This window comes from Etheostoma spectabile, chromosome 7 (assembly GCF_008692095.1).
Source record: "Etheostoma spectabile isolate EspeVRDwgs_2016 chromosome 7, UIUC_Espe_1.0, whole genome shotgun sequence".
Lineage (NCBI taxonomy): Eukaryota > Metazoa > Chordata > Actinopteri > Perciformes > Percidae > Etheostoma > Etheostoma spectabile.
In genome coordinates this window covers 31,091,551-31,117,508 of record NC_045739.1, presented here as the reverse complement: position 1 = coordinate 31,117,508, position 25,958 = coordinate 31,091,551, and the positions used below count along the sequence as shown (strand labels likewise).

Sequence of the window (25,958 nt, the reverse complement as noted above, 5' to 3'; positions counted from 1 at the left end):
ATCTGTAAGGCTGATTCTTTTTATCTCAGTGTCAGGCTTGAGCTAATTCCGTCTTTAGTAATTACTTAAGAAGCTGTGTGTTTAAGTGACCTTATATTATAATGAGGATACATGCATGCACGGATATTTGAAATTACTGTAGATTATAGGCATAAAGAAACAGGCTGCAGATTCATTATATTATAGCTTTTATTATGGTCAAAAGATGCTCTTATAAGTGTCATAAATGTGATTCTTACAAATGTTTTTTTTTTTTTGTTAGTGAATGAAAAACTAAAAAATATTTAAAATAAATATGTACATCAAAAGCCTTTGGAGTAATAATGAAATACAAAGCCACATTTAGTCATCTGGTTTGTTCATGTAGGTGGCCATGGTGCGCCCCCTACTGTTCAAACATAAGACTGAACTTTTGGTATTGAGCTGTTTTAACAGTTTTACACACACACATTTCTGACACTGGGTTCCCTTACACCAAACAACGGTAAACCCCCCCCCCCCCCCCCCCCCGTGCTTTACCCCAAAGATTAACGACAATTAACCTCCTTATATCCCCTTACATGCTGACAAAGTGCAAAAGCCCTGATTCTCTTAATGACACCATGAAGTAAACCCAAGATAAAACCATGTATCCAGAGTGTTTTATATGAACAAAATATGCGTCATAAAAACAAAACCCTTTTGTTGCAGCGTGCCGAGCACCGTGACATCCTCTGGATACTGTACACTGAAGTATTAAAACATATCTTAGATGGAAAACACAAGCTGGTAATGTACAGAATATGTGAGGGGAAGGCAGCAGCTATATGATAAACGGCGTATCTGATATGGATTTGGACCCTGGGTTAGGTCACATTTCCTCCTTAGACTTCCTTCTTCATTCCCTTTTAAAAGGCAGTGCTGCTTACCATCCCATACGCCTCGTGCAATGTCCTGACGAGCTCTATCTTCTCCTCCTCAGGCAGGAAGCACGACTCTGCAGAATTGATGTTCTGTAAGGCACAAGAAGTTAACTTTAAAGGCCCCATATCATGCTGATTTTCAGATTCCTCCTAGTATTTGGGGGGTTCTACTAGAACATGTGTACATGCTTTAATGGTCAAAAAAACTTGTTCCTTTCATACTGCATGTCTGATTATACCTGTATTCACCCTCTGTCTAAAATGCTCCGTTTTAGCACCTGTCTCTTTAAAAAAGCCCATTCTTTTCTGATTGGTCAGGATTTCTGTGTCTTCTGCATCAGCATTCTCTGAGTCCATGCACCGTCATTGCAGTCAGGGAATGACTGTATCAGCACTGTTGCGGCACTTTCCATCTATATATAGTATAGTTGTGACATCACGACCGCACAGAAGTCTAGACAGCTCGTTTAAAGACTGAATACAAACAGTGTGCATTTCTCCGTGGATTAAGCATTTAAAAAAATGTATTTATATAGCATGTCAACCTGCTTTATAATTTAAAAAAAAAAGGACATGGAAATCTCACTTATTACAATATGGGGCCTTTGGGAATAGTTCAGCAATTTGGGAAATGCATTTATTTGCTTTCTTGTTGAGAGTTAGATTAGAAGATTGATACCACGTTTGTGCTAGTCCAACCTTTAACCTTTAGTACAAAGGTAACAAAGATCATGCCCACGGGAGGTGTTCAGTGCATGTAGGGACAACACATCCTCACTCCCATTGGTCAGGTGCCTTTGGCGTTGTTATTGGCGCTAAAAGTCTCCTTTAGCGTCATATCTGAATGCGGGGCTATTGAAAGCGTCACTTTTGATGCAGTTAGGTTAAGGAAATGCTTGTGGGTGGGCTTACGTTTCCATGACACCCGGGACAAGAACGGGGCGGTTGGGTTCAGGAAAAGAGAAAACGACGGTTGGGTTTAGGAAAATAACAACGGGGTGGTTGGGTTCAGGAAAAGAGAAAACGACGGTTGGGTTTAGAAATAGAAGAATGAGACAGTTAAGCAATATAAAGATGGTTGGGATTAGGAAACGTGACACGCGGGACACAATCCCCGGTCTCCTGGGTGAAAGTCCTGTGTTGTTTGACCCATTCCCCCCCCCACCCCACCCCAAGCCAACCTCTCTAGACAGATTTTCAGGCTGTCATACTACACGCTAGTGTTAGCGTCTTAATGCCGTAGCTGCTGCTCTCCTTGGTGCGTTCTACACACACGCCAAAGGGTGTTTGTTTTTTTTCTCGATGTATCTGACGCTGACAGCCACCGGTTGGTACGGACAACAAATCTTCAGCACTGAATCTTTGAACTGAATCACCATGGTTACGGACAGAAGTAGAAGCTTGTAGTGGAGCTTCTCAGTGGTGACTGGGAGAGTTGTCAGCTCAGCCATGAATCACAGTATGTTACTCCATCGTTTTTAAAAGCTCATTAAAAGACTGAAAATCCACAGAAACAATCACGATGTGATAAATGTAACAATTAGTAGGCTGCTGGGCTATTAACCCTGTAAACAGAGCTCATATGGGCTGGTTTTGAACTGAACTGAAGCAGACTGATCAGACTGAACGTAGTATTGAACTGAAGAAAGTCAGAAACAGCGGATTCAATCGTGTATCTTATAACAAAAAATGACCGTGACAACAAATCTTTGAAGCTCAACTTAATCTATTATGATGTTGATGATGATATATAATGTATATATTGTGTATATATTAGTGTGTATATTTTGTTTGGTTGTTGTTGTGTGTGTGTAAGCACATTGTGAGTAACGATGCTCCAAAGAAAAATTCCTTGTATGTGTCCTCATACCTGGCAAACGAAGCTGATTCTGATTCTGATCACACAATCCAAAGTGATGGGTAATTTATGTATTACCCAGTTCTGCAGTTCTAGGCAAGACCCGCCCTTCCATAGCATTCATGCGCTACGATTGGCCAGGCGTCCATGCTCGCTCAAGGTAACGGAACCCGATAAGTTTCCTGTATCCTCACCTTAAAGGCTTGAACATTTTGTCAGCACGTAAGGGAAGGCTAAGGAAGTTATTTGTCGTTCATCATGCTAATTATCAGGCTCATAATTGTATTTTGAGGTTCTACCAGAATAAGTTTCCATGGTTTAATTTTCAAAAAACACCATATTTTTGTTTTCACTCTGTGTTTTTAGGTCTCTGTTTTAGCTCCAGAGTGAGACATCTCACTTCTATACTATCTTTGTTGGGAGCTGCACATGCACAACTCTCTCTTCTAGACCAGGGCCACTTGTGGAATACCTGCACAACAGGGACAAGAAGTAGTTCTTTTGGAGATTATGGTCCACTAGTGGCTGTTTTAGCAGTGTTTTCCATTGAGAACGAGCTAGCATGCTACGGTTAGCCACCACGTCTCTAGTGACGTAGAAAGCCGTGAGAGACTGAAGACAGAGGACACTCAGAAACCAGATCTCACTCCAAACACCATGGATGGTTTTTGTATGTGTGTGGAAACACCAGAGACACAAAATAACACCCCAAATCCCAGGAAAAGTGATTTTCATAATATGGGCACTTTAAAAACTTGATTGGATCGGGTCTTGCCTAGAACCGCAGTCCATAGCAACGCGTAATTCACCCCTACAGCCGGAGCTTGGCTTAGCTTTGCATAAATACCGGAACCAGGAAAACCGGAACAGCTAGCCACGCTGGTTGCATGGCAACTTCACAGCGCTGACAAGACTCCAAAAAAGAAGTAATGGCTTCTTTCATGTCGGCTTTTGTTCCTGCTTTAATTAGCAACCATGCACGGGGCATGTTTGCCCCATGCTGTCATCTCAAACCATGTTCGAACGCTTTCATCCCGTGAACCACTGCTGAAATTAGTCATGCATTTGATCTCACCAGTCGTTTGAATTCGTCCTCGGTGAATCCCATGTGGTTGTACGCGGTGCTGTAGTCGAGGAGCAGGGTGGAGTTGAAGATCAGCGGGTCGTCTGTATTCAGGGAGTAGTTTGCCTTGTCCTCCCGGAACCTGAACAAAGGAAGGGATGGAAATCCAAACATGACTTAAGCCCCCAATTCTACTTTAATGCAGGTTAATTACCAGACTGTGACAGTCATAGATAGATGGATAGATATTGATCCCAATGATCCCATGTACTACCAACGCAGCTCACCTGATGATAGGATGCTTGGTGAAGTCTGGGTCGCAGGCACCTGTCAGCTTACTGGAAACAGGACACATCTGCAAGCAGAACGGCAGACAACTCTGAGGAACCCCCTTACTGCCATGTTCTTCTTCCAGGTGTGATGCCAGAGGCTCCCCTAGAGGGCAGCGTATCCCTCTGTTCCTCCTGGTAGAGACTGTAATAATTCATTCATACTATCTTTCTATATTTCCTGGTTAACCCTCGTGTCGTCTTCCCGTCAAAATTGAAAATCAACACTTTTATTGATGCTTTTTGTCAATGTTTTAAACTTTTTCTTGCATTTTTGTCCCCTTTTTTAAATGTTTTTCCCTTTTTTTTTGATGTTTTCAACACTATGTCACACTAATTTATTAACTTTAGTTGTGCAGTTATTTTTGGAATTTATGGTCAATAAAACCTCATTTATAGGAAATTATACCTAATGTTTGAGTTAGAAAAGCAGAAATTAGGAATTATTGAGACTAAAATTAAAGGAATGGATGTTGATGATAATCACAGACTGGAATATGTCAACTTTTACTATTTCAAAACCACTTCAATTTGTTTTTTTAAATGCTATACAATTGAATAAGACGCCCCAAAATTAATAAAAGTAGAGATTTGTATTTGGCAAAGAGCGTTGTGTGGAATCAATCATGTTATTTTGGGGAATTAAAAAGAACATTAATATAGGAAAAACGGGTCAATTTGACCCGAGAACAACATGCGGGTTAACAATCCCACTCTGTCATAATTAAATTGATAAGTATGTGGATGAACATGGATGGCACATTTTTGCAGAGATTAATAATTATATTGGTGATGCAGCATTTTGATGACAATGGTGATCATTTTGGATAATTCCTTACCTCAAAGTGCATGTTCTGAGCCAGCAGTTTCTGGTACAGAGCTTGGTCCTCCAGTGTTCTGTACCCGTGGCCGATCCGTTCAGCTTTCAGCACTTCCACGGCCTGAAGGCATCAGGACAAGGGGTCACGAGGCAACATGTTATCAAGCATGCAAGAAATCCCTCCGTGTTATACATGTCAGCAGAACCCGCCGACTATTTCTAAACTTGCAACTCGAGATCTGAACTGTCACTTTGACGGATGGCTTCCTCATAGAGCGGTCTCTTGTAATGGATGTGAGACATTCTTACGATAAACTAAATTATACTTGAGAGCGTTGACTGTAAACGGTCTATGGCTGAGACACAGCAGCTGAGATGGACACAAACAGTAGAAAATAATAATAATACATCTATACTAGGGGTGTGAATCCTCACTGGTCTCATGATCCGATGCGGACCAAGGACTGGGATAAAATAATCAGTTTGATTGATCTGATATTGAATAACTATATCCACAAATCAATTTTTTAAAGTGCTCATATTATGCTTTTTGGCTTTTCCCCTTTCCTTTATTGTGTTAAACATCTATTTTGTGCATGTTATATGTTTAAAAAGTGAAAAAGCCCAAACTCCGTGTGCATCACTTTGTAACACACGTTATAATGCTCGGTTAGCTGCTAGCATAGCACGCCCTCATACTCTGCTCCTGACTGGCTAGTAGTCCTTACCTAGGTACTGTCAGGGCCCTCATACTCTGCTCTGACTGGCTAGTAGTCCTTACCTAGGTACTGTCAGGGCCCTCATACTCTGCTCTGACTGGCTAGTATCCTTACCTAGGTCTGTCAGGCCTCATACTCGCTCTGACTGGTAGTCCTACGTAGTCAGGGCCCTCATACTCTGCTTCTGACTGGCTAGTAGTCCTTACCTAGGTATTGTCAGGGCCTCATACTCTGCTTCTGACTGGCTAGTAGTCCTTACCTAGGTACTGTCAGGGCCTCATACTCTGCTTCTGACTGGCTAGTAGTCCTTACCTAGGTATTCTTTTATATCCAAGGTAAATTGGTATTATTACTGAAAGATCCTTAACCTAATTGATCTAAATCGGAAATGTAATCGAATCGGGATGTTGGGAATCGGAATCAAATCGTTTGAATCATTGGTTAACCCAGCCCTACACACGTATGTGCTTGTGGGCTCCTTTGTGTATATGTTGTCCACTGGAATCTCCCACTCAGACTTCTTGTTTCTGTTGGCTCTCTGCCTGTAATAACCGTTTACTAATATCTGTTCTCAGTGCGTGACTTCATTGTTTAGTTGAATTGCTGTAGCAAATAAGTCCTCCCATAACACCCTGGTGTTATTGTTGAACGGCTTACCTCCTTCACTACAGACGGCGGGCCCACCTCTCCTGCGTGAACAGTCCTGTGGATCCCACAATGCACTGCTTCCTGTCAACAACATCGATCAGAAAAGACGTGAGGAAGCAAACAACACAGCCAAACATCTGGTTCTCACATCTGCTACACTGCATCACCTAGTGAGGTCCCATTTACCATTTGGACAGGGTTTGTGCAGCTTTGTTTGCGTTGGTACTTGGAGCTACACTTAAAGGTACAGGAAGTGATGTGAATCCAATACACGTTTTGTCAAATTCAGTGAATAGCTCCTCACGGTCACCCAGCTCTTTATTTTCTGTGTGTGTATAAAGTAAAAACTGTATTAATACACACAAAACCAACCGAAAGGAGTACAAGAGCCACAAAACCCTGCTGAACTCCAGGGTAATTAGGATGCTTTAGAACAGACTGGACTATTTGGACTGGTATTTGATATGGTATCTTTGGATTTTCCCATAGACTGTGACAGTTTGCAAAGGGTGTGAATAATTTTAGACATGGCACACACTTTTTTTCCACAGTGATGCCTCTTGTACATTGTCTTATTATCTTGTGGGAGACGCCTGTGTCATTTCTAATCAAGAAAAAACAACTTGCTGGTTGAAAAAAAGCGACTTTAAGTCAGAATCTGCCAGGGGTATGAACAATTTTGGGCGATAGATAGATAGTATACACACACACACACACACACACACACACACACACACACACACACACACACACACACACACACACACACACACACACACACACACACACACACACACACACACACACACACACACACACACACACACACACACACACACACACACACACACACACACACACACACACACACACACACAACACACCACATCAAGCCTGTGCCCTCACAATCACTCCCGAACACACACACCCTGAAAGCTCTTTGTCACTCACACTCAGCACAACAACACACCTACATCGTACACATAACACCACGACTACGCTCCCCACACACACATTTACAACCGCATGTTTCAATTCATTGTGCCTGCATCACCTTCCCAAAACACACCCATTGTGGTATGGTCAGTTGTTTGTCACCTTCATTGCCATACAGTGTTAATGTCTGACAGACTCGCCCTCATGATTAACCTGTAATCATGCGGCACACCTCCAACATACAACATGGCATCAGGAATTATGACCAATACCAATCATCAGCGGTCTAGTAACGCCGGACAATACCTCCACTCTCAATTAGAATGGAAGAATATTACGAAATAACAGAATCATCACGTTTGTTACCCCTGTTTCCATAGATGGTTACCAACCACCCCCCCCCATCCTTTATCCACGCAGTTCATTTCAGGTGAGCCTTGATCCACGTCCAGCGCTGTAGCATTTTAACTGATTAATCTGCCGCATTCGTTATGGTCTGACAGGCTAAATTGATTACTTACTGTGGTTTTCTCTGAGTTGATCAATAAATGCTGGCTGGGAACCAAATATGATTATTTTTTTTTGTCAGTGCTTAGGAGGAAATAGGTTTGAGGGTTTTGGGTTTTACTGCAGTACTGCGTTGATAACAGATAAAGACATTTAAGTCCTCTTCATCTGTAACGTTTATCAGGGGCGTAGCACAAAGTCCTGACCCTGTACATACAGGAGGCGTTCTCTGTGGGCCCCTCCCGACATCCACAGCTAGGCTACCGTTTGTGGGCCCTCTTCACTTGAGGACCCTGTATACTTCAGGAACTGGTCCATTTTTCTTGGAAAAAACAACACTGTCCACTTTTCCCGTTTTTTGACATACCCAGCCCCCGATTCTGTGTTACGTCTTAACGTATTACCACTAGTTTTACACTTATTTACTTCTTATCAGGGGGTGGCAATAGGGAGTTAAGGGTTGCTGGTTCAAGTCCCCGAAACGGACCAGAGTACAAAGTGTGGACTGGTAGCTGGAGAGGTGCCAGTTCACCTCCTGGGCACTGCCAAGGTGCTCTTGAGCAAGGCACCAACCGCTGGTTCAGCACTGGCAGCCCCCCCACTCTGACATCTCTCCAGTAGTGCATGTATAGGTACTGAGCATGTGTGTGTGTGTGTGTGTGTGTAGTTCAGGCCTGTGTGTAGTGTGTAATAACAACAATTGTGTAAATTGTAATTTCCCCATAGGGATCAATAGAGTATAAATTAATTAAATAACTTATTCCTTGTTATATAAGTATATTATTTCGTGTTTGTCAAGCAATTCTATTATGTTTACATTCTTGGATTTTCACAGTCATAGTTCCTTTTTAATAATAAGCTATTGCACTGTTCACTTTTGCACTACCACCACTGCATCACATGGTCACTCCATGCCAGGCCTTTGTATTCACTTCACAAATTGTTAACTCTTTAAATTTGATTTTTGATTTCTATGTATGTGAAATAATGTGTGTTATGGTTCTCTAAGCTACTGGATGCCTACAATTTCCCTCTGAATGAGTAAATTATCTATTAATGGAATTCATGGTAAATAAACCTTGTTCATATTAAATTGTACCAAATGTTTGATTTAACAAACCCAGAAAATATGAATTATTTTAAGTAATAGTTTAAATCAGTATGCTGATGGATAATCACAGCCTGATTTGTGTTTGAAACCATTCAAGTTATTTTTGGGCGATTTGGTTGAAACAAACCCAGATTTTTGACATAGAAACTTGGAAAATAAGTCAAATTTGACCCGAGGACAACATGAGGGTTAAATAAGATTAATAGACTTCAGAATAAAATACAACTTTGTTAACCAGCCCAGGCCAAAAAAATTGACATTTGCAAATCAGCATTGAACCTGTACAGTACAGCTGAGGATGATGGGATTGTAGTTTGTTAATAAAACCCCAGTTTTGTAAAAATACACACATTGACCTGATGATGGTGTGAGATGAAACATTAAGGGATCACCGAAGCTGGGATAATTCATCTTGAAGGGGGACATGAACATTTGCACCAACCTTTATGGTAATCCATAATTAAAAGTTATCCATATTTAAAAGTTGTCGGGACAGTTCAACCCCAAATGGTGCCAGAGGAAACGTCAGCAAAGTCATTTCATCCTCTGCTGACAATGAATGTCTTTAAAATACTTTACTCCAATCCATCCAATAGTTATTGGATGATATTTGGGTCTGGACCATAACCCTCCATAACCATTAGAGCCATATCTGCCCTCTGCCCTCAAAGTTCCACATTCTTTCTAAGGATTCCTGAAAGTTGCTGGGGCAATAAAGTGCAGCCATGCTTCCATCAGCATGTAGCTGGTGGGTACATGATGTGGACTCTGCCTGTGGCTATAAACACTTTTTATAACCTCATAATGATGCAATATGGTATTATGACAAAATATGATGACTGTGCTTTAATGCCAAGGTAGGAGTCTGCTTGTTTAATTACACTGTCAGCGATTTCCCTCCATCAATCACACTTCTTGTTAACCCTCCTGTTGTCCTCGGGCTAAATTTGATCCATTTTCAAAGTTTAATTAACAGAAATTTGACTTTCCTTAAATGCCAAAAACATAACTCGGATGTTTCCATGCAAAGCTCTTCGCAAGTAAAATGAAAGATCAGTTCGCTGCTTTTGTTTTTATTTAATTTTATAGCATTTTGGAACCAGGGGTCTTCAACGTTTTTCAAGCCAAGGACTGTCCCCCTTAACTGGGGACCCCCTACTCTATAATGTATAAAATGAAGTTGCGTATTAAACTGGTCCTACAATTAGGTATAGGGCGGTGTAAAGCCTTTATACATGCCTTATTTGCATAGAATACTAAGCTATTAAAATAATAATTTTGGCATAATTTCATAAATCATCTTTTTATGTTACACTGTGGATGGCTATCTTAGTGACAACCATACAGGCCAGTCATCAGTGGGGTTTATATTTGATAACAATATGTTGCATTTATGTTACGACATGTTTTTGAAAAAACGTTTAAAAATTCACAATAATTTGGAGGCCCCCCTGGCAGTGACTCTTGAGGACCCCCTAGATCTCTGACCTAAACTAGTAATCAAAAATAATTCCTAATTTCAGCGTTTCAAAACTCATATAAATGAGATTTATTGACCATGAATTCAAAAATAAGTTTCAAACCCTAGTGGTAATTTCCCCACACTATAAATTAAATATTAATAAAAAATATAACTTGGTGGTACCGAATATAAGAAATGGCAGAAAACGTCAAAAAAAGTGACAAAGTGTTTGGATTTAAGTTGGGTTGTGGACGGAAAGACAACGTAAGAAAGAAAGAAGCTTAAAGAAGCTTTTTCAAAAACACATTAAAGGGTTAAAAACACTCTACCCAAGCTGCCGTTGAGCTCCGTTATCGCTGTTGTTACTATACCAGTTATTGTTATGTGTCTGGCACGTAAGGCTGCATTTAAAATGTACTCAAGACCCGCCTTTTAAATCTCCATTGTAATTTAACAAAGGCGGCCATGACAGCTGGTGTTGCGTTCATGTTCTCACACGCTCACCTCGTAGGCCCTCCTGTGTCCCGGGTTGGCTTCACAGTTCAGGGACTCGTCCCCTGCCAGGTCGATGGCCACCACGCCTTGGTGTTGATATTTCTTACACAGCTCCACCACATCCATGGACCAGCCTGGACAATAAAAAAACACACATATTACTACACAGGTTGGTCCTGACAACACGCACACACAACATGCAGAGATGGAGTACTCAAGTGGACTGGACTCAGACTCGAGTCGCTATATTTTGGACTCGTGATTTGACTTGACTTGGACTTGGAAAAGTGATCAAAAGTGTTAGAAAAAGAGGACAATAAGTTCAAAACATCGATAAAAAGCATCAACTAAAATGCTGATTTTTCAATTTTGACGGGAAGACAACACAAGGGTTTAAATAGCACTTCTCATCTACAGTGTAATGACCGAATCAGACGTCCTGCAGTCGTTCAGGAAGTCTCCTCCATTAAGATGTAAGCACTTGGGGATACTGCAGCATGCTTTGCAAGAGATGTAATGACAAGTTTGGTTTGCACTTGGCTGTTGGGTCACATAGGAAACAGCTGCATAGATGGAGCAGAGCAGATTTTGCAACAGACTCATCACTACAGGCTCTGCCACTGCTTATGTTACAACAACAGTTACAGGTCATTACTTGGCATGTGACGCATGCAGCATAGAATGGACCTGGCTTTGACCTTGAAGACCCTCTCCCCCTCTCTGAGGCCTGCGTTAACCAGTTGCACCACCTCGTCTGGGCTCAGGTCACCTCTGAGTGAAGAAAGAAAACATGCAATGAGCCAAACTTAAAGGGTTATTTCTGTATTTTCCAACATGGACCCTATTTCCCCATGCATCATGTGAACAAGAATCTTTAAAATTGGTCCAGTATTGAGCGAGACCGCTGTTACCGGCTCAGATTATTATTCATAAGTGTCTGGCAATACTATGACAAGGATCCCTACAGAGAGAGACCTTTTTAAACCTCGTGTTGTCTTCCCGTCGAAATTGAAAAATCTGAACTTTTGTTGACGCTTTTTATCGATTTTTTTAACCTATTCTTACGTTTTTGTCCCTTTTTTTTCTCACACTTTTGACATTTATGTTCAATGTTAGTCCGTTTTTTTTACGTTTTCAACACTTATTAACTTTAGTTTTACAGTTATTTTTGGAATTTATGGTCAATAAACCTCATTTAGAGGAAATTATACCTAATGTTTGAGTTAGAAAAGCAGAAATTAGGAATTATTTAGACTAAAATCAAAGGAATGGATGTTGATGATAATCACAGACTGGAATATGTCAACTTTTACTCAATACTATTTCAAAAACACTTCAATTTGTTTCTCAAATGCTATAAAATCGATTAAGACGTCCCAAAATTAATGAAAGTAGAGATTTGTACTTGGCAAAGAGCGTTGGGTGGAATCAATCATGTTATTTTGGGGAATTAAAAAGAACATTGATATAGGAAAACGGGTCAATTTGACCCGAGGACAACATGAGGGTTAATAAAGAGTAAAGACCTTTTTGATTAACCAGACGCCATCGCCAAACCCGCCAGACTCCATTTAAATAAACAAGACTTTTAGCGTGTATAGAGCCACATGTAAATGGGTTCATTTCCACCAAACCAGAGGGTGGTAGTTGGAACAGTGGAAAGACGACCCAAAACGGATCCTACTCTTTAACAAAAAGGTCTAACTCTGTAGGGATCCTTTCCATCATGTTGTCAAACACTTAGAATATTAACCTGAGAGCAGTCGTGCTAAATACTGGACCAATTTCATGTTCTCATCAGTCACAACAGACAAAATCATAAGAAAATAGGGTCCCTTTAATAAATCCCTTTCTAATACAAGGGTTCAACAAACAGACCTACACAGTACTACACAGATAAGAACATCTGCTGCACCACCAAAGTGAACATAAAATACATAAATAGATAAATGCACATGACACTGTTGTCAAAACCCACGCATTTGACAGACAGAGACGGCATCTTGGAAGTTTGTGATCAATACCGAATGGTGATGTAACCGAGTGGTGTCCCATTTCATAGGGGGACGTTTTCACCCCTAGCCCTTACCCCTTGGTTTCAAGGGCCAAGGGCTAGGGGGAAGGGGTAAGGGGTAAGATGTAAGATGGAGAAATGGGATTCAGCCTTACTCTGTCTGTTTCCATGGTATGGGATCCACTTTAGTGTTAGCCAGCAGATGTGGGCTGTATCTGACCTCCACATAAATCACTCCCTCCTTGGCTTTGTCCTCCACAAGCTCGTAGGCCATCCTCTCTATGGCCTCTCTGTCTCCACTGAAACAAACCAAAGAAAAACACAAAATGACTTGCTCTTATCTCAGCGGTATTAATAAAACCATTAGTCATTGCTAATCCATCATCTAAACAATGATGGCTTCCAAAATGAGCAATATGATCATCCACAGAGTATTACTCATATGATATAATGCATTTCATTTACACCTCCTACACTATGGGTGGGGAAATAATCGATTCAGTATGTAAAATGATTTTTAAATTTTTTCTTTACCCTAGAATCAATATTTATTTATTTGACCAATGATCCCCCCTAAATATGCTAAGTTTATACGATACATCATATCTGTTTCCAGCAAAACGGAGCCAATGCAGAAACTCTGTGTTATGTTCTTCTTTACAAATCAAAGAATGATTTATTTTAAATTAAAAAGTGATTCATTAAAAATACTTTCCACTTCCACAGATTAACATATTAAAATATGGTTTTGAATGACAAGGCATTTTTACTATGGAGTAGGGCTGGGCGATATGGAGAAATTCAAATATCACAATATGTTTTACCACATACCTTGACATCGATACTGCAACAATACTGTAGTGTTGACTATTGGTGCTCTCACAAAATATAAGAATGAGAATGAGATTTTTGATGAATAATCATCAGTAATGTGAATATAATGACTAAGCGGGTAAAGGTCAATGATAGAACAGTTACAACAGTCCTGGGTAAGTTCAGGAAATGACATCACTTTACTGTAAAGCAGCCTACAAAACCAGGATAAGACAACACTTATGCCATATTACGATACCCAAAATATAAGATAATATCTTGTCTCATATCACAATATCGATATAATATTGATATGTTGCCCAGCTCTACTATGGTGGCAATTTGGTTGGTGCCTAAAAAGTATGGAAGTCCTACTGACAATACCCTTCAGACTCAGCAGCATCCTGTCACATGACGGACAACAACACAGCTTCCAGCACTTCCACAGGCCTGAATGCCTGTTGTTCTCCAGCGTCCTCTCATTAACAACCCCCCCCCCCCCACCCACCCAAACACACACGCCCACTGAGCTCATGCAACATCAGCTGAACTCAGCTAGCAAGTTCCGCATGTTGTTGAAGCACACGCGGCTTTCAAGAGCCTCGATCCGAGAGGGTCCATTCAGCACAACTGCGCGCTGCGGTCCGGCCTCTCTACAGAGCGGCATTGTGGGAAGCTTTCACGGCTCTGGAGGGTCTTTATGTGGTCTCTGCAGGACTAAATATAAGACTCCGGAAAGGCTCCCTCAACAACTTTACTCTCCTCTCAGTTCGGTTGCCAAGCTGATACTTAAGCTCTTAAACTTATGTGGTCCTGTTCTGCATGTCTGGCATTTTAAATCCAGCCCACCACCGTCAATCACAACCTATTAGGGGAGGGGGGGGAAAAACAAAAATCGTATGTGTGTCGACTTTTATATCTAGAATGGATATACAGTATGTATATTTTTTTTAACAATGATTGACCTACTTATTTTCTGTTATTAGAGTACCGCTGACATTGACAACATATCTGTTTTTGAAAGCAGAAAATTCAGAAAATCAAAGTTATGTATTCTGTTTTTTTTTTTTTTTTACAAATGAAATAAATATCAGACTGACTGACTGACATATGATGTGCATTATTTTTAGAAAACAATTAGTTTTTAGAAATTTCTCATGATTTATTTGTCTCTTGAAATGTATTATTCAACTTTTGGTTTTGTTAAAGAAAATCACAAGAATTGCAATACATGAAAATTGCAATAAAAATGGAATCGGCAGCCACGTATGGTGAAAAAATACCGTCCCAGCCCTTCAACCTGTACTACACACTCTGGTGTCATAATTGGACACATAACTGCCTGGACTTTGAGCTCATGGTAGACTTTGAGGGAAAAACCTCCCTGTGACAGTAAAGAGGGGATGACCCTGACTCTTAATCACTCCAAAGTCTTGTTCTTTGCACTCCCTGTCACCTGCTGAGCAAGGAGAACACCTTCGGTAATTATGAAATCATAGGAGACCTTATGGCCCATAGTCGGCACTTACGCAACCACGTGCATGTACTCCTCGAACTTGCCCAGGAACGTGGTGAGGGTGGCAGGCTCCTGGACGATAATGGTCTGCCTCATCTCCTCCACCGTATTTGCTGGCAGACGGATGTTGCGTCTCCTAGAAAAAAAATGTAAATGTGTTCTTTGTTTCATTCAAACCCCAAATTCTAAATCTATACGTGATTTGCTCTGCTATCTTAAAAGAAAAAGGGTATTGGGGCAACCTCTAACTCAGCCAAGGGCAAATCCGACCTGCAGTCCTTTGCTGCGTGTCCCCACCCCCCCCCCCCCCCCCCACCCGTCTCTCTTTCCTGTCTATGCAATGTCACTATCAAATAAAGGGAAAAGACCCCAAAAAATAATCTTAAAAATAGGGGGAGAAAGTAAGATTATTGCTGTATTATATTTGGAAAATGCAGTATTAAAGCTGCTCTAATTTTTTTTTTATATTACCAGTGGATCAGATGACAATATACGGAGCGTTTCAGCATCTTTCGGCTCATTGTTTGGGTTTCATGGTCCGCAACTTTATTATTTTGGTTCAGCCGCACTACTCTCATTAGCGCCATGTTCAGATGGTGCAGGCAGATTGTTTTTGGCAAAAAATACTCTGATGAACCCACTATACTGTACACCACCTGCCTAGCATCAAACGACAAGCTGAGACCGTTAGCACCTGGCTGGGGAACATTGTGGAGCACTTAGCGGCAGAGACAGACTTAGGGATGGAAATTTTAGTTTCTGGTTGGAGGAGACCAAAACCAAGCTAATAGGGGAGTCAGAAGGTGGACAGAATGTTCCCCCTATGAACTCTGATAACAAAAAACAGTATTCACATAGTGAAGAATCCTTTGATTTTGGTTATTTAAGAATTGTGACCAAGATACAGTATGTTGGGAACATGTTTTTCAGTTAGTAAAACAAATCTGTGCTACGGTGTTGGTTATAACTTTTCTAAAGGCAACAATGTTTTGCATTTACTGAACTACTGCAATTTTTTTCGGGTCCTCCTAAGCCTGAGCAATATATCTGCAATGACCTAATATCAACCGATACGCTTGCTCGGGCGACTTATCAGTTATCTATTTTACTTTATCAAATATTCATATTCACAAGTACAGTTTATAATCTTCTTATGGCGTAACTAACTTACTTGGCAACATCAAGAATAGTCTGCACCCTAATGGCACCATCGAGGTGCACATGCAGCTCAACCTGTGGAGGAGAAAGATAATGAATAACTCAGCTAAAATGTTTCTTTTCTTCTTTCAAATCGATAATTAAGACCATGTTTCTGAGTCGGATTGCCCACTTTAGTTTAGAGGAGAATAATGAAGCATGTCAGATACTGGAAAGGGTTCAAAAAGAGAGCCGCCGGAGAGCCCTCACCCTCACCCAGCCCGTCATTAATGCAGTGCACATGACTGGGCAACAAGTGGTGAAAAGGCCAGAGGAGATGGATTGGCTCTCTGCTGGCTCTCCTTCAAGCACTGTGGGCCGGGATTTATTCCGGCAGATGAAACCATAAATCTGCGAGGCCTAGCCTTCCCTCATCAGTCTGGAGCTCGGAGAGCGCAGACCTCGGCCAAGGCCGTGTGAAACAGTGAAAAGTTATTTGTGTATCCGCCCTGTGATCTGGATCCCCTTAAAATGTAATGTTTCTCACTTGGCCCATGCTACACTGGTCCACGAGTTTCATAAAAATCAGGCCAGCAGTTTTTCTACAATCCCGCAGACAGAAAACTGAAAAAATAACCTCTTTGGTGGAGCTAATAAATGAAGTGTTAAATGAATCTTTTGGCCTGGAAGCTATTCTAAACTTTATTGATATTTTTATCCTGAATCCTGAGTGTTAAAAACAACTTCAGTCTGTGGTCAAATGCAATGAAGCTTCGGAGCCTGGACAGAAATCCTGAGAAAATGTTTTTTATTTTTTATTTTGGGGAATTTTCCGGACTTAAGTTCCCCTTTAGACACACATTCAACTTCCAGTGCACTTTTTTATCATTATCTAAAGGCGTGCAATAAAAACATGAATGATTAGCTACTGTATGTGTACAAAATTTGGATCATGTTTGTTAGAAAAAGAAAAATGAATCAACCACCAGCCTTTTATAACTAAATTATTTGGATAATGAATGAATCAGTTGTCATTTTTCAAGCAAAAACTCATCATCCTCTGCTTCCAGAACCACAAATATGAAGATCTGCCACTTTTTTTTTGTTTGATGTTAATGTAAATTGAATATAATGTTGGTTGGAGACACCATCTTGGACTGGGAGAGATCACTTGGATATCAAGGGTGATTTTCCACTACTTTCTGATGATGTGTGGGCCAAATGATTTATTAAATAATCAACAAAATGCCCTGTAATAACCTGTTAAAAGATGATAAAAATATTTATGACCAACTGCTTTTCCAACCTGCTTTCATATCACCTCGCTACTTTCGTAGACCATGTACACGTCGAGCAGCTGTGGGCGCCTGCGTGCTGAAAGATAAAGACAATCTCGAGATTGCGTGTTTACAACGAGACGTCATGTGTGTTACTGCAAACTGTCTCTTTTGTTTACTTTGATGTTCTTCCCCTAAAAGCCCGATGTGGTGGCGCGTCAGCCACTTCACAGCCTGCTAACCCATCTGCACCGTCAGGATGTCCTGTTGTAATTCTTTCAGTACACGCAGCACTTCCTGTTCTACATAGTAGTACCTCATATTCAGCAGGGATCTTCAGCAGGGGGTCCTCAGAGTCAGTCTACTGGGGACCCCCTGGTAATTATTCTTCATTTTGGAACGTTTTTTACAAAAGGGAAAACGTCTCAACATGAATCCAGCATATTATTAGCAAATCTGAATCCCCACTGCTTACTGGCGATAGCCACTATGATAGCCCCCCCCCCACAGATACAGTTAATTCTAAATAGGGATCGACTGATATGGATGCTGATTATTTGTAGGTAATAAAATCAATAACTGATACTTGGAACCACTTTGCATTTAGACTGAAAGAGAAAATGAAAGTCAAAATTAAGATTTTGGAATGCTTTAAGCATTATAATAAATAATGATGTAATTAAAAAAAATGGTGGGTGGTGGTGAGGGTGCGGTGCATATGACACATGCCTTTGGTATGGGAGATTGGGGTTCGATTCCCACAGCAATACATCAACCAATGTACCAAACCCTGAGCAAGACACTTAACCCCTAATTGCTCCTATGTATATATACAGTATATATATATCTATATATATCTATATCTATATATTAACCCCTAGTTGCTCATATATATATGTGTATATATTGATATATATGGCAATTGTAAGTCACTTGGATAAAAGCATCTAAATGACATATCATGTGATAATAAATGAGAAATGTTCAACATAATACCCAGTAAAAATAGTCAGATAGTGATAGTGGGGGGGCGGGGACATTAAGTCCGACTCCGTGGTGAGAGAAACCGGAGCAGAGGGACAGACACAGAGCTGGAGCGGAGACAAAGCAGGACGCTTTTTAATCCATTAACTTTATCGGTTATCAGACAAATAAAACGCCCAATACAGATAATCTGCAAACTGACAAAAAACGGACCAGGAGCTCGAGATCAAGGGCCGATCCAAAGGATTTGCTGTGCCACATTTGCTGTATGATTAACATTGTTAAACACACAGCACATTTTTTATGAAAATTATGAAAAGGATTTATGAAATCATACCAACAATTTTAGGCTATTTTAATAGCTTAGTATTCTATACTAAAAAGATATGTATTAAGGCTTCAGGCCACCTGGAAGTTGTTGTAGGCCCAGTTTAATATGCAACTTCATTTTATATAATATATGTTGTCAGGGGTCCTAAAAAACGTTGAAGACAGCATACATCAGAGTTTATGCTAAAATGTCAAAGTGATGCCGCAAAATAGCATGTTCATGCAGTATTTAATGAATTAGAAGCACGGCACCAAATTCCTGTAAACCAAAACGCAACATTTTAGCTTTTTTATCTGATTTGATTTACTTTATTGTCCACCACAGTGGACATTTATCTTTGGTGTTTCCCAAATACATAAGACAACACACCCTAAAACATATGTGTGGACCTACAGTATACAATATACAATAGTGCAAATGGGCAGGAAGCAGCAAATAACTTATATTAATAATAAAAGAGAGCACATCTTATAAAATAACGGAAGTGTTCCCTGATGCAGTGTTCAATGGCTGTAAGTATGGAACAGTGAATATATGAATTATTATGTACTGTATGTTCTGACTGGCCCCTGGGATTATGGCGGCTCTAAGGTATCTGTTATATCCCTGTGTACAGCATGTACTGTCAAATATACTGCAAAGTTGTTTCTATGATATTATGATGTGCCAATCACCTTCCCTCCAGTGTTAACAATCTGGGAGAGTTTGTTTTGGCTTTTTATTCACTTTTTCTGTTTGGATTTTTTCCCCCCACAAAGTGATAAATTGATTAATAGAGAAAATGTTCATCCGATTTCCTCGTCTTAAGTGATAGTGAACTGAATAGGTTGGACTTTTGGTTGGACAAAGGAAGACATTTAGAGACATCATCATGGGCTTTAGATTTGTTTTTGGTATACCTTATGAGTAATTGAAAAAAAAATTGGTAAATGAATCAATAACGAAAAGAAGAGCTGTAGTTGCAGCCCTACTTATGTCGGATTTAACGTTGTTTGTCTATATTTGTCCGTTATTAGCGTTCATCTGATCCAGTTGTCCCAAAACAGAAACTCTCTGAAAGCAAAGAGCTGATTGGTTGATCGGCAGAGAGTTAATTAGCTACTCTTTTCATAATTAATGAATCGTTTAGGCCATTTGTTGAGCAAAAATGCCAAATATGTGGTGGTTCCACTCTCTCAGATGCAAAGATCTGCTGCTCTCTGTTTTGTATCACTGTAAAAAAAAAATTTAACTAATCGGCAACTATTTTGATAATTAATTATTCAGATTCCAGCTTGTTAAATGTGAATATGTTTTAGTTTCTTCTCTCCTCGGTAACGGAATATCTTTGAGTTGTGGACAGACATGTGAGGACATGTGAGGACATGTGAGGACATGTGAGGACATGTGAGGACATGGGTTTAGGGAAACATCTTCATTCATTTTACACTGCCGGTTGGACAAAAAGCAGACAGCTGAAGATGTCAGATGTGGATTTTATGAATTTGTGATGAGCTCATCTCACTGTTAATAATCAGGAGATGAATTAAGAACGAGAATAATCCACTTATTACACACACTGACTGTAATAACCGTCCTATAGTGGGCTGCATGGATGGGGAACTGCTGGCTGCTGCAACAGACAACACCCCCATGAGTGGTATCATTTCCACAGCAAATTAATATTTAATTAGATTATCTCTGCATGCAGCCCCATCTCCTTTTACAATTTATGATCTCTCTCTCTCTCTCTCTCTCACACACACACACACACACACACACTCTCTCTCTCTCAATTTTTTTTCAATTTCATTTTCATCTTGCTTTATAGGCATGACAAAAGAATCCATCTGTGTCGCCAAAGCATAAGCACAAACATACATATAAACAACAACAATGAGTAAATACATCTGATATAATAATACAAGTAAACAGGATACTAACGATATACTTGTGGATACTAAACAAATTATGAGCATGTACAAAGGGTACTTTTGAAACAATAAAAAAAGAATAAGAAAAATAAAAATGATAATAGCTGCTAGCCATGCCGTGCTTTTATCTTCCTCTAATAAAACAGGAAGCTGTTTGTCCTCAGTGGAGGTAATCACTCTCTCTCTCTCTCTCACACCCACACACACTCTCTCGCTCACTCTCTCACAGACACACACACACACTCTCTCTCACACCCACACACACTCTCACTCTCGCTCACTCTCTCACAGCACACACACACACTCTCTCTCTCTCTCACACACACCACACACACTCTCACTCTCTCACAGACACACACACCACTCTCCTCTCTCTCACACACCCACACACACTCTCACTTCCACACCCACAGACACACACACTCTCTCTCTCACTCTTCACACAACACCCACACACACTCTCCTCTCTCACTCTCTCACAAACACACACACACACACACTCCCTCTCTCACTCACTTTCTCTTTCACACAAATACACACACACTCACTCTCTCTCTCTGTCTCACTCCCTCAAACACACTCTCTCCCCCCCACACTCTATCTCTCTCTCACACACACACTCTCTCCCTCTTTCTCTCTCTTTCACACGCACCACACACACTCTCTCTCTGTCTCTCACTCTCACACAAACACACACACACTCTCTCTCTCTCTTTCACACACACACACACACACACACACACACTCTCTCTCTCTCTCTCTCTCTCTCTCTCTCTCTCTCTCCTCTCTCTCACACACACACACACACACACACTCTGTACAGTGGGCTATGTAATGTCTTGGCTTCTTATCAGCTGTGACCTCCAGCCCCAAGACTCCAAAGGGCACCAGTCAGTAAATGTACCTTTTAAAATATGACCTTTCACACTGTGTGCCTGACGTGCACGTGGAACTTAATGACAGCCAGTGGTCTCTATGCCAGCTGATGAAAGAACTACCACAGTAAGAAGTGCTGTTACTGTGTCTTCATGTTCCCGTGAGGAGAAGCTGCCATGAATTAAAGGTGGAATGTAACTTAGTACATATACTCAGGTACTGTACTTAAGTACAAATGTTGAGATACTTGTCTTTTTTGTATGCCAATTTCTACTTCTACTCTACATTTAGAAAATATTCTACTTTTTACTCCACTACATTCATCTGACAGCTTTAGTTACTTTACATGTTAAGATTTTTGCCCACAAAACACAAGCAGTTATGAAATCTTCTGTTTTACTATAAAAGAAACCAGCTAACAATAAAAGGGCCTACAAGTCCAGCTGAGATGATAAGAGCATTAAACACACAGCTGTTTGGATCCTTTACACTTTTTAAGATGAGAGGAATTTTCTACATTGAGTATTTTACTTTTAATACTTTTTCCTGATAATACTTACATAGTAAGAAACATTTTTAACAGTGTGTACAGTATTAGTACTTTTGCTGAAGTTACTTCTTCCACCACATGCCGTCATCCTACAAGCATGACTTCAGGCAATATTATTCTTATTAGGTAATATAATACACACTTATTATTATTATTATAGCCTAGTAATTATTATACAGAACGAGCTGTACAGCACGATCCGAGTTCAGGAATCCCACTCATGTCTTTGCTCCACGGCATGGCAGTGGGAATGATAAAATAGAAAAAGCTCATTTCATTCATCACAGGGCTGCTTGACTGCTGGATCCTGTCTTGTTTGGGTTTTTGTTTGAAGCCGGTAGTCACATGTCAAACTGTAGGCTATATGCAAAAATTCATATTCTTCCGTGTTCCACTACCGGGATCAACACCGAGAGCGGTAAATGTTGTTTTTTAATCCGACATTTGATTTATTTTTCTTTATATTTGTAACCATTCTTCTTCTTGTCAAGAGAACACAAAGAGTGTTAACGGAGTCCTTATGCGTAAAACCAAGGAGCCACATGTTCCTCTGCGTAAAATCAAGAAAAGCGCGCCATTCAGTAATACCATGTAACCGAATAACGCTCACACTGCAGTCTACCGGCGGCTGATAACGTACCTTTGGCTTGTTGAACACCACTTGTTGGGAGGAGAGCTCGGCCATGGTGCCAGGGAGTCTGCTGGTGCACAGAGAGCTCAGGACTGGGGAGCAGAAGCCAATCGCAGCTCGTCTGGCTGTTATATGCATGGCTCCGGGACACGCCTTCGTTTATCAAAGGGGCAAAAAAGCAGCCACAAAGTGCTATTATCAGGAGTGTACCAGAAGCTGGGAGGGTGTGCTGTGTTGTAAGGGCTGTACAGAGCTGCAGGTACACATGGAGACCGCAGGAGGTAGAAGGATTAAGGGCCCGGTATGGCAGCAGCTTTGCACCCATGTGATGAGAGCTTTATCGGGCTAATTCATTATGTCAAACCGGTGAGCACCAAGTAAAGTCGGTTACTAAAGTAGGACACCGAAAGGGCTGCAACAAAACATTGGATTTTTTAGTCTTCATGACCATGGGGAAAAATATTTTGAAATCCCTCCCCATATATGAGGTAGATTCATTACGTAAACACGCAGGCCAACATAAAAAAGACTTTTGGCCCCAGGAGGGAAAAATTTAAAAGAAGAAAAAAATCGGCTTTAATTGTTTTTAGAGAGGATGTATTTCAATTTAGCAACGATTTTTTTTTTAAATCAGTATGTCGAGAAGTTTACTCCCCAGCAAAAAGTAGATTAGAAAAGCAAATAAAAAACATTTTTTGGGAAAAAATTTCTTAAGCTTAAATTTCAAAATTTGGAAAAAACCAAAACCTTAAGGACACCAATTTTTTGTGAAGAATAATGTATGTAAATTTAAATAAAAATTCTTCCTTAAAAATAAGGGGGCTAAGATACACCCCCCATTTAAAAAAGGGGGCATAAGTAACAACCCCCTATGTTAAAATACAGGGGGATAAGTAACACCCCCTGTTTTAAAACAGGGGGATAAATAACACCCCCCCTGTTAAAATAAAGGGGATAAGGATACACCCTATGTTAAATTTTTAGAGGCAGAATTTATTTTTTTTAAAAGGGCCCGTTTTTTCATGATCGGAACTATGCATCCTGATAAAGTTCCCTTACCTTGGATTCAAAAAACCCAATTCAAGAAACGTCCAGCATTTTAAATAACACCCGCCTTTCTCTTGTATGGTAAAGGGGGTGGTGATGATGTGGGGGGGGCTTTTAATTCCAATGATACAGAATAAGTAGCATTCTCTCCCGTTGGTCTTATTATTTTAAACTATAAAATGTGAAGATTAATTAGCAATAAGTAACAAAAACCCCCATACCAGGGGGAAAAAGGTTTTTTAAAATCATGCATACATGGGTTAATAATACCTGCCTGTTGTACTATGACTAAAAAAACGGTACATAATCCCCCCTCCATGGTATGCGTATTTTTTTCTTTGTTGGGTAGTTTCACAACTTAGATGTACGTAGTTTAGAATGAATTAGATTTGGTTGGGCATTTATTTTTTTTTTTATTTCAAAAAGGGCCCCATTTGTGACGCCAGCGACAGGGTGTTTTCCTGGGGGGTCCAAACAAACATCCCCAAAAAACAAAAACAAAAAAAAATTTTCAAAAATATATCATATATAAAAATTCCAACAAAATGAGAATGAAAAAAATAAACAAATAAATATAATAAAGAATAATATAGAAAAGATACAAACCCCACTCAACCAATCCCGACAATATTTTAAATCGAAAAAAAATGTAAATTTAAACTTTTTTTAAAAACCCGTTTTTTCCCCTTTTTCCCGAACCCAACTGGGAAAATTTTTCAATCAAATTGACCTTAAAACACAGTCCTCCATACAGTAGATTTTGGGTGTGGTAAAGAAAATTCGACTATTTACCCCTCTTGTATAATGTGAATGAATGTCGAACAAAAGTTAATTTTTCATAAAAAAAAATTTTGGAATCCCAGATTAAAATTTCCCTGAAAATTTTAAAAAAATTTAAAAGATATCTATTCCCGACCTCCAACCAAGCAGATTCATGCATCCTGCAACCCTGGTTCTCGAAGAACAACCAAGAACCAGTCTTGCAGCCTTATTTTGTGCAACTTGTAATTTTTTTAAATGACTGCTTGATGCCGCAGACCATACAACAGAACAATAATCCAAATGACACAAACCAATGAACAAACAACACGCCTAAACAACTGTAATTTTAAAAAACTGTGCACATTTACGAACAACTGCCAACGCTCTACCCATTTTAGTAACAACATTGTTAACATGATCCGACCATGACAATGTGGAATCAAGCCAAAGTCCCAAAAGCTTCACCTTTTTCACTTGCTGTACATTTTGACCATTTACATGTATATCAATTTTGGGATTATCAGATAATCTATACTTAGAACCGAATATTATACTCACAGTTTTTGAAATATTTAGGACAAGTTTATTTGTTTTGATCCAATTATACAATTTGCTAATCTCACTAGACATAACCTGATTAATCTGTAGACACGTAGGGGCTGCATAATAAAGAGTAGTATCATCAGCAAACATAGTCAATTTAGCCTTACTGAGTATATACGGCATATCATTTGTAAAAATTGAAAATAACAAAGGTCCAAGGCAACTTCCTTGTGGAACACCACAGTCCAGGGACTTGCTACTAGATAAAGCACCATTAAAATAAACTCTTTGCGACCTCTCAGACAAATAGCTCTTAAACCACTTGATTGCAGAGAAAGTAAAACCATAACTAATAAGTTTAGAAATCAAAATTTCATGGTCAATCACATCAAAGGCAGCACTGAAGTCTAGTAGTAGTGTACCCACAAGCATTGAGTTGTCAATAGATGTTAGCCAGCTATCCGACATTTGTGTCATTGCAGTGCAGGTGGAATGACCACGTCTATAAGCATGCTGAAACATCGTAGTCAAATCATGTTCGAAAAGTAATCTTGCACTTGCTCAAATACCAATCTTTTCCAATAATTTACTTAAAATAGGCAAGATGCTAATAGGCCTACTATTTGAACCACAGAAAGTTGATTTTGTGTCTTTGGGTAAAGGAATTATCTTACCCTCCTTCCAAAGTTTTGGACAAACACCACTAATCAAACA

General features: G+C 39.9%; 1 protein-coding gene across 1 annotated transcript; it reads right to left on the bottom strand.

Moving 5' to 3' along the window:
- Positions 1-171: 171 nt before the first annotated feature.
- On the bottom strand, positions 172-23,150 carry ada (adenosine deaminase). The gene is made up of 11 exons (XM_032521309.1): positions 22,902-23,150; positions 16,365-16,426; positions 15,207-15,329; positions 13,020-13,163; positions 11,506-11,621; positions 10,860-10,984; positions 6,349-6,420; positions 4,992-5,093; positions 4,111-4,178; positions 3,836-3,965; positions 172-992 (listed from the first exon to the last, which is right to left on the bottom strand). Exons 1-11 carry the CDS (start codon positions 23,028-23,030, stop codon positions 888-890), a joined length of 1,176 nt encoding a protein of 391 aa, XP_032377200.1. The 5' UTR covers positions 23,031-23,150; the 3' UTR covers positions 172-887.
- Positions 23,151-25,958: the final 2,808 nt, after the last annotated feature.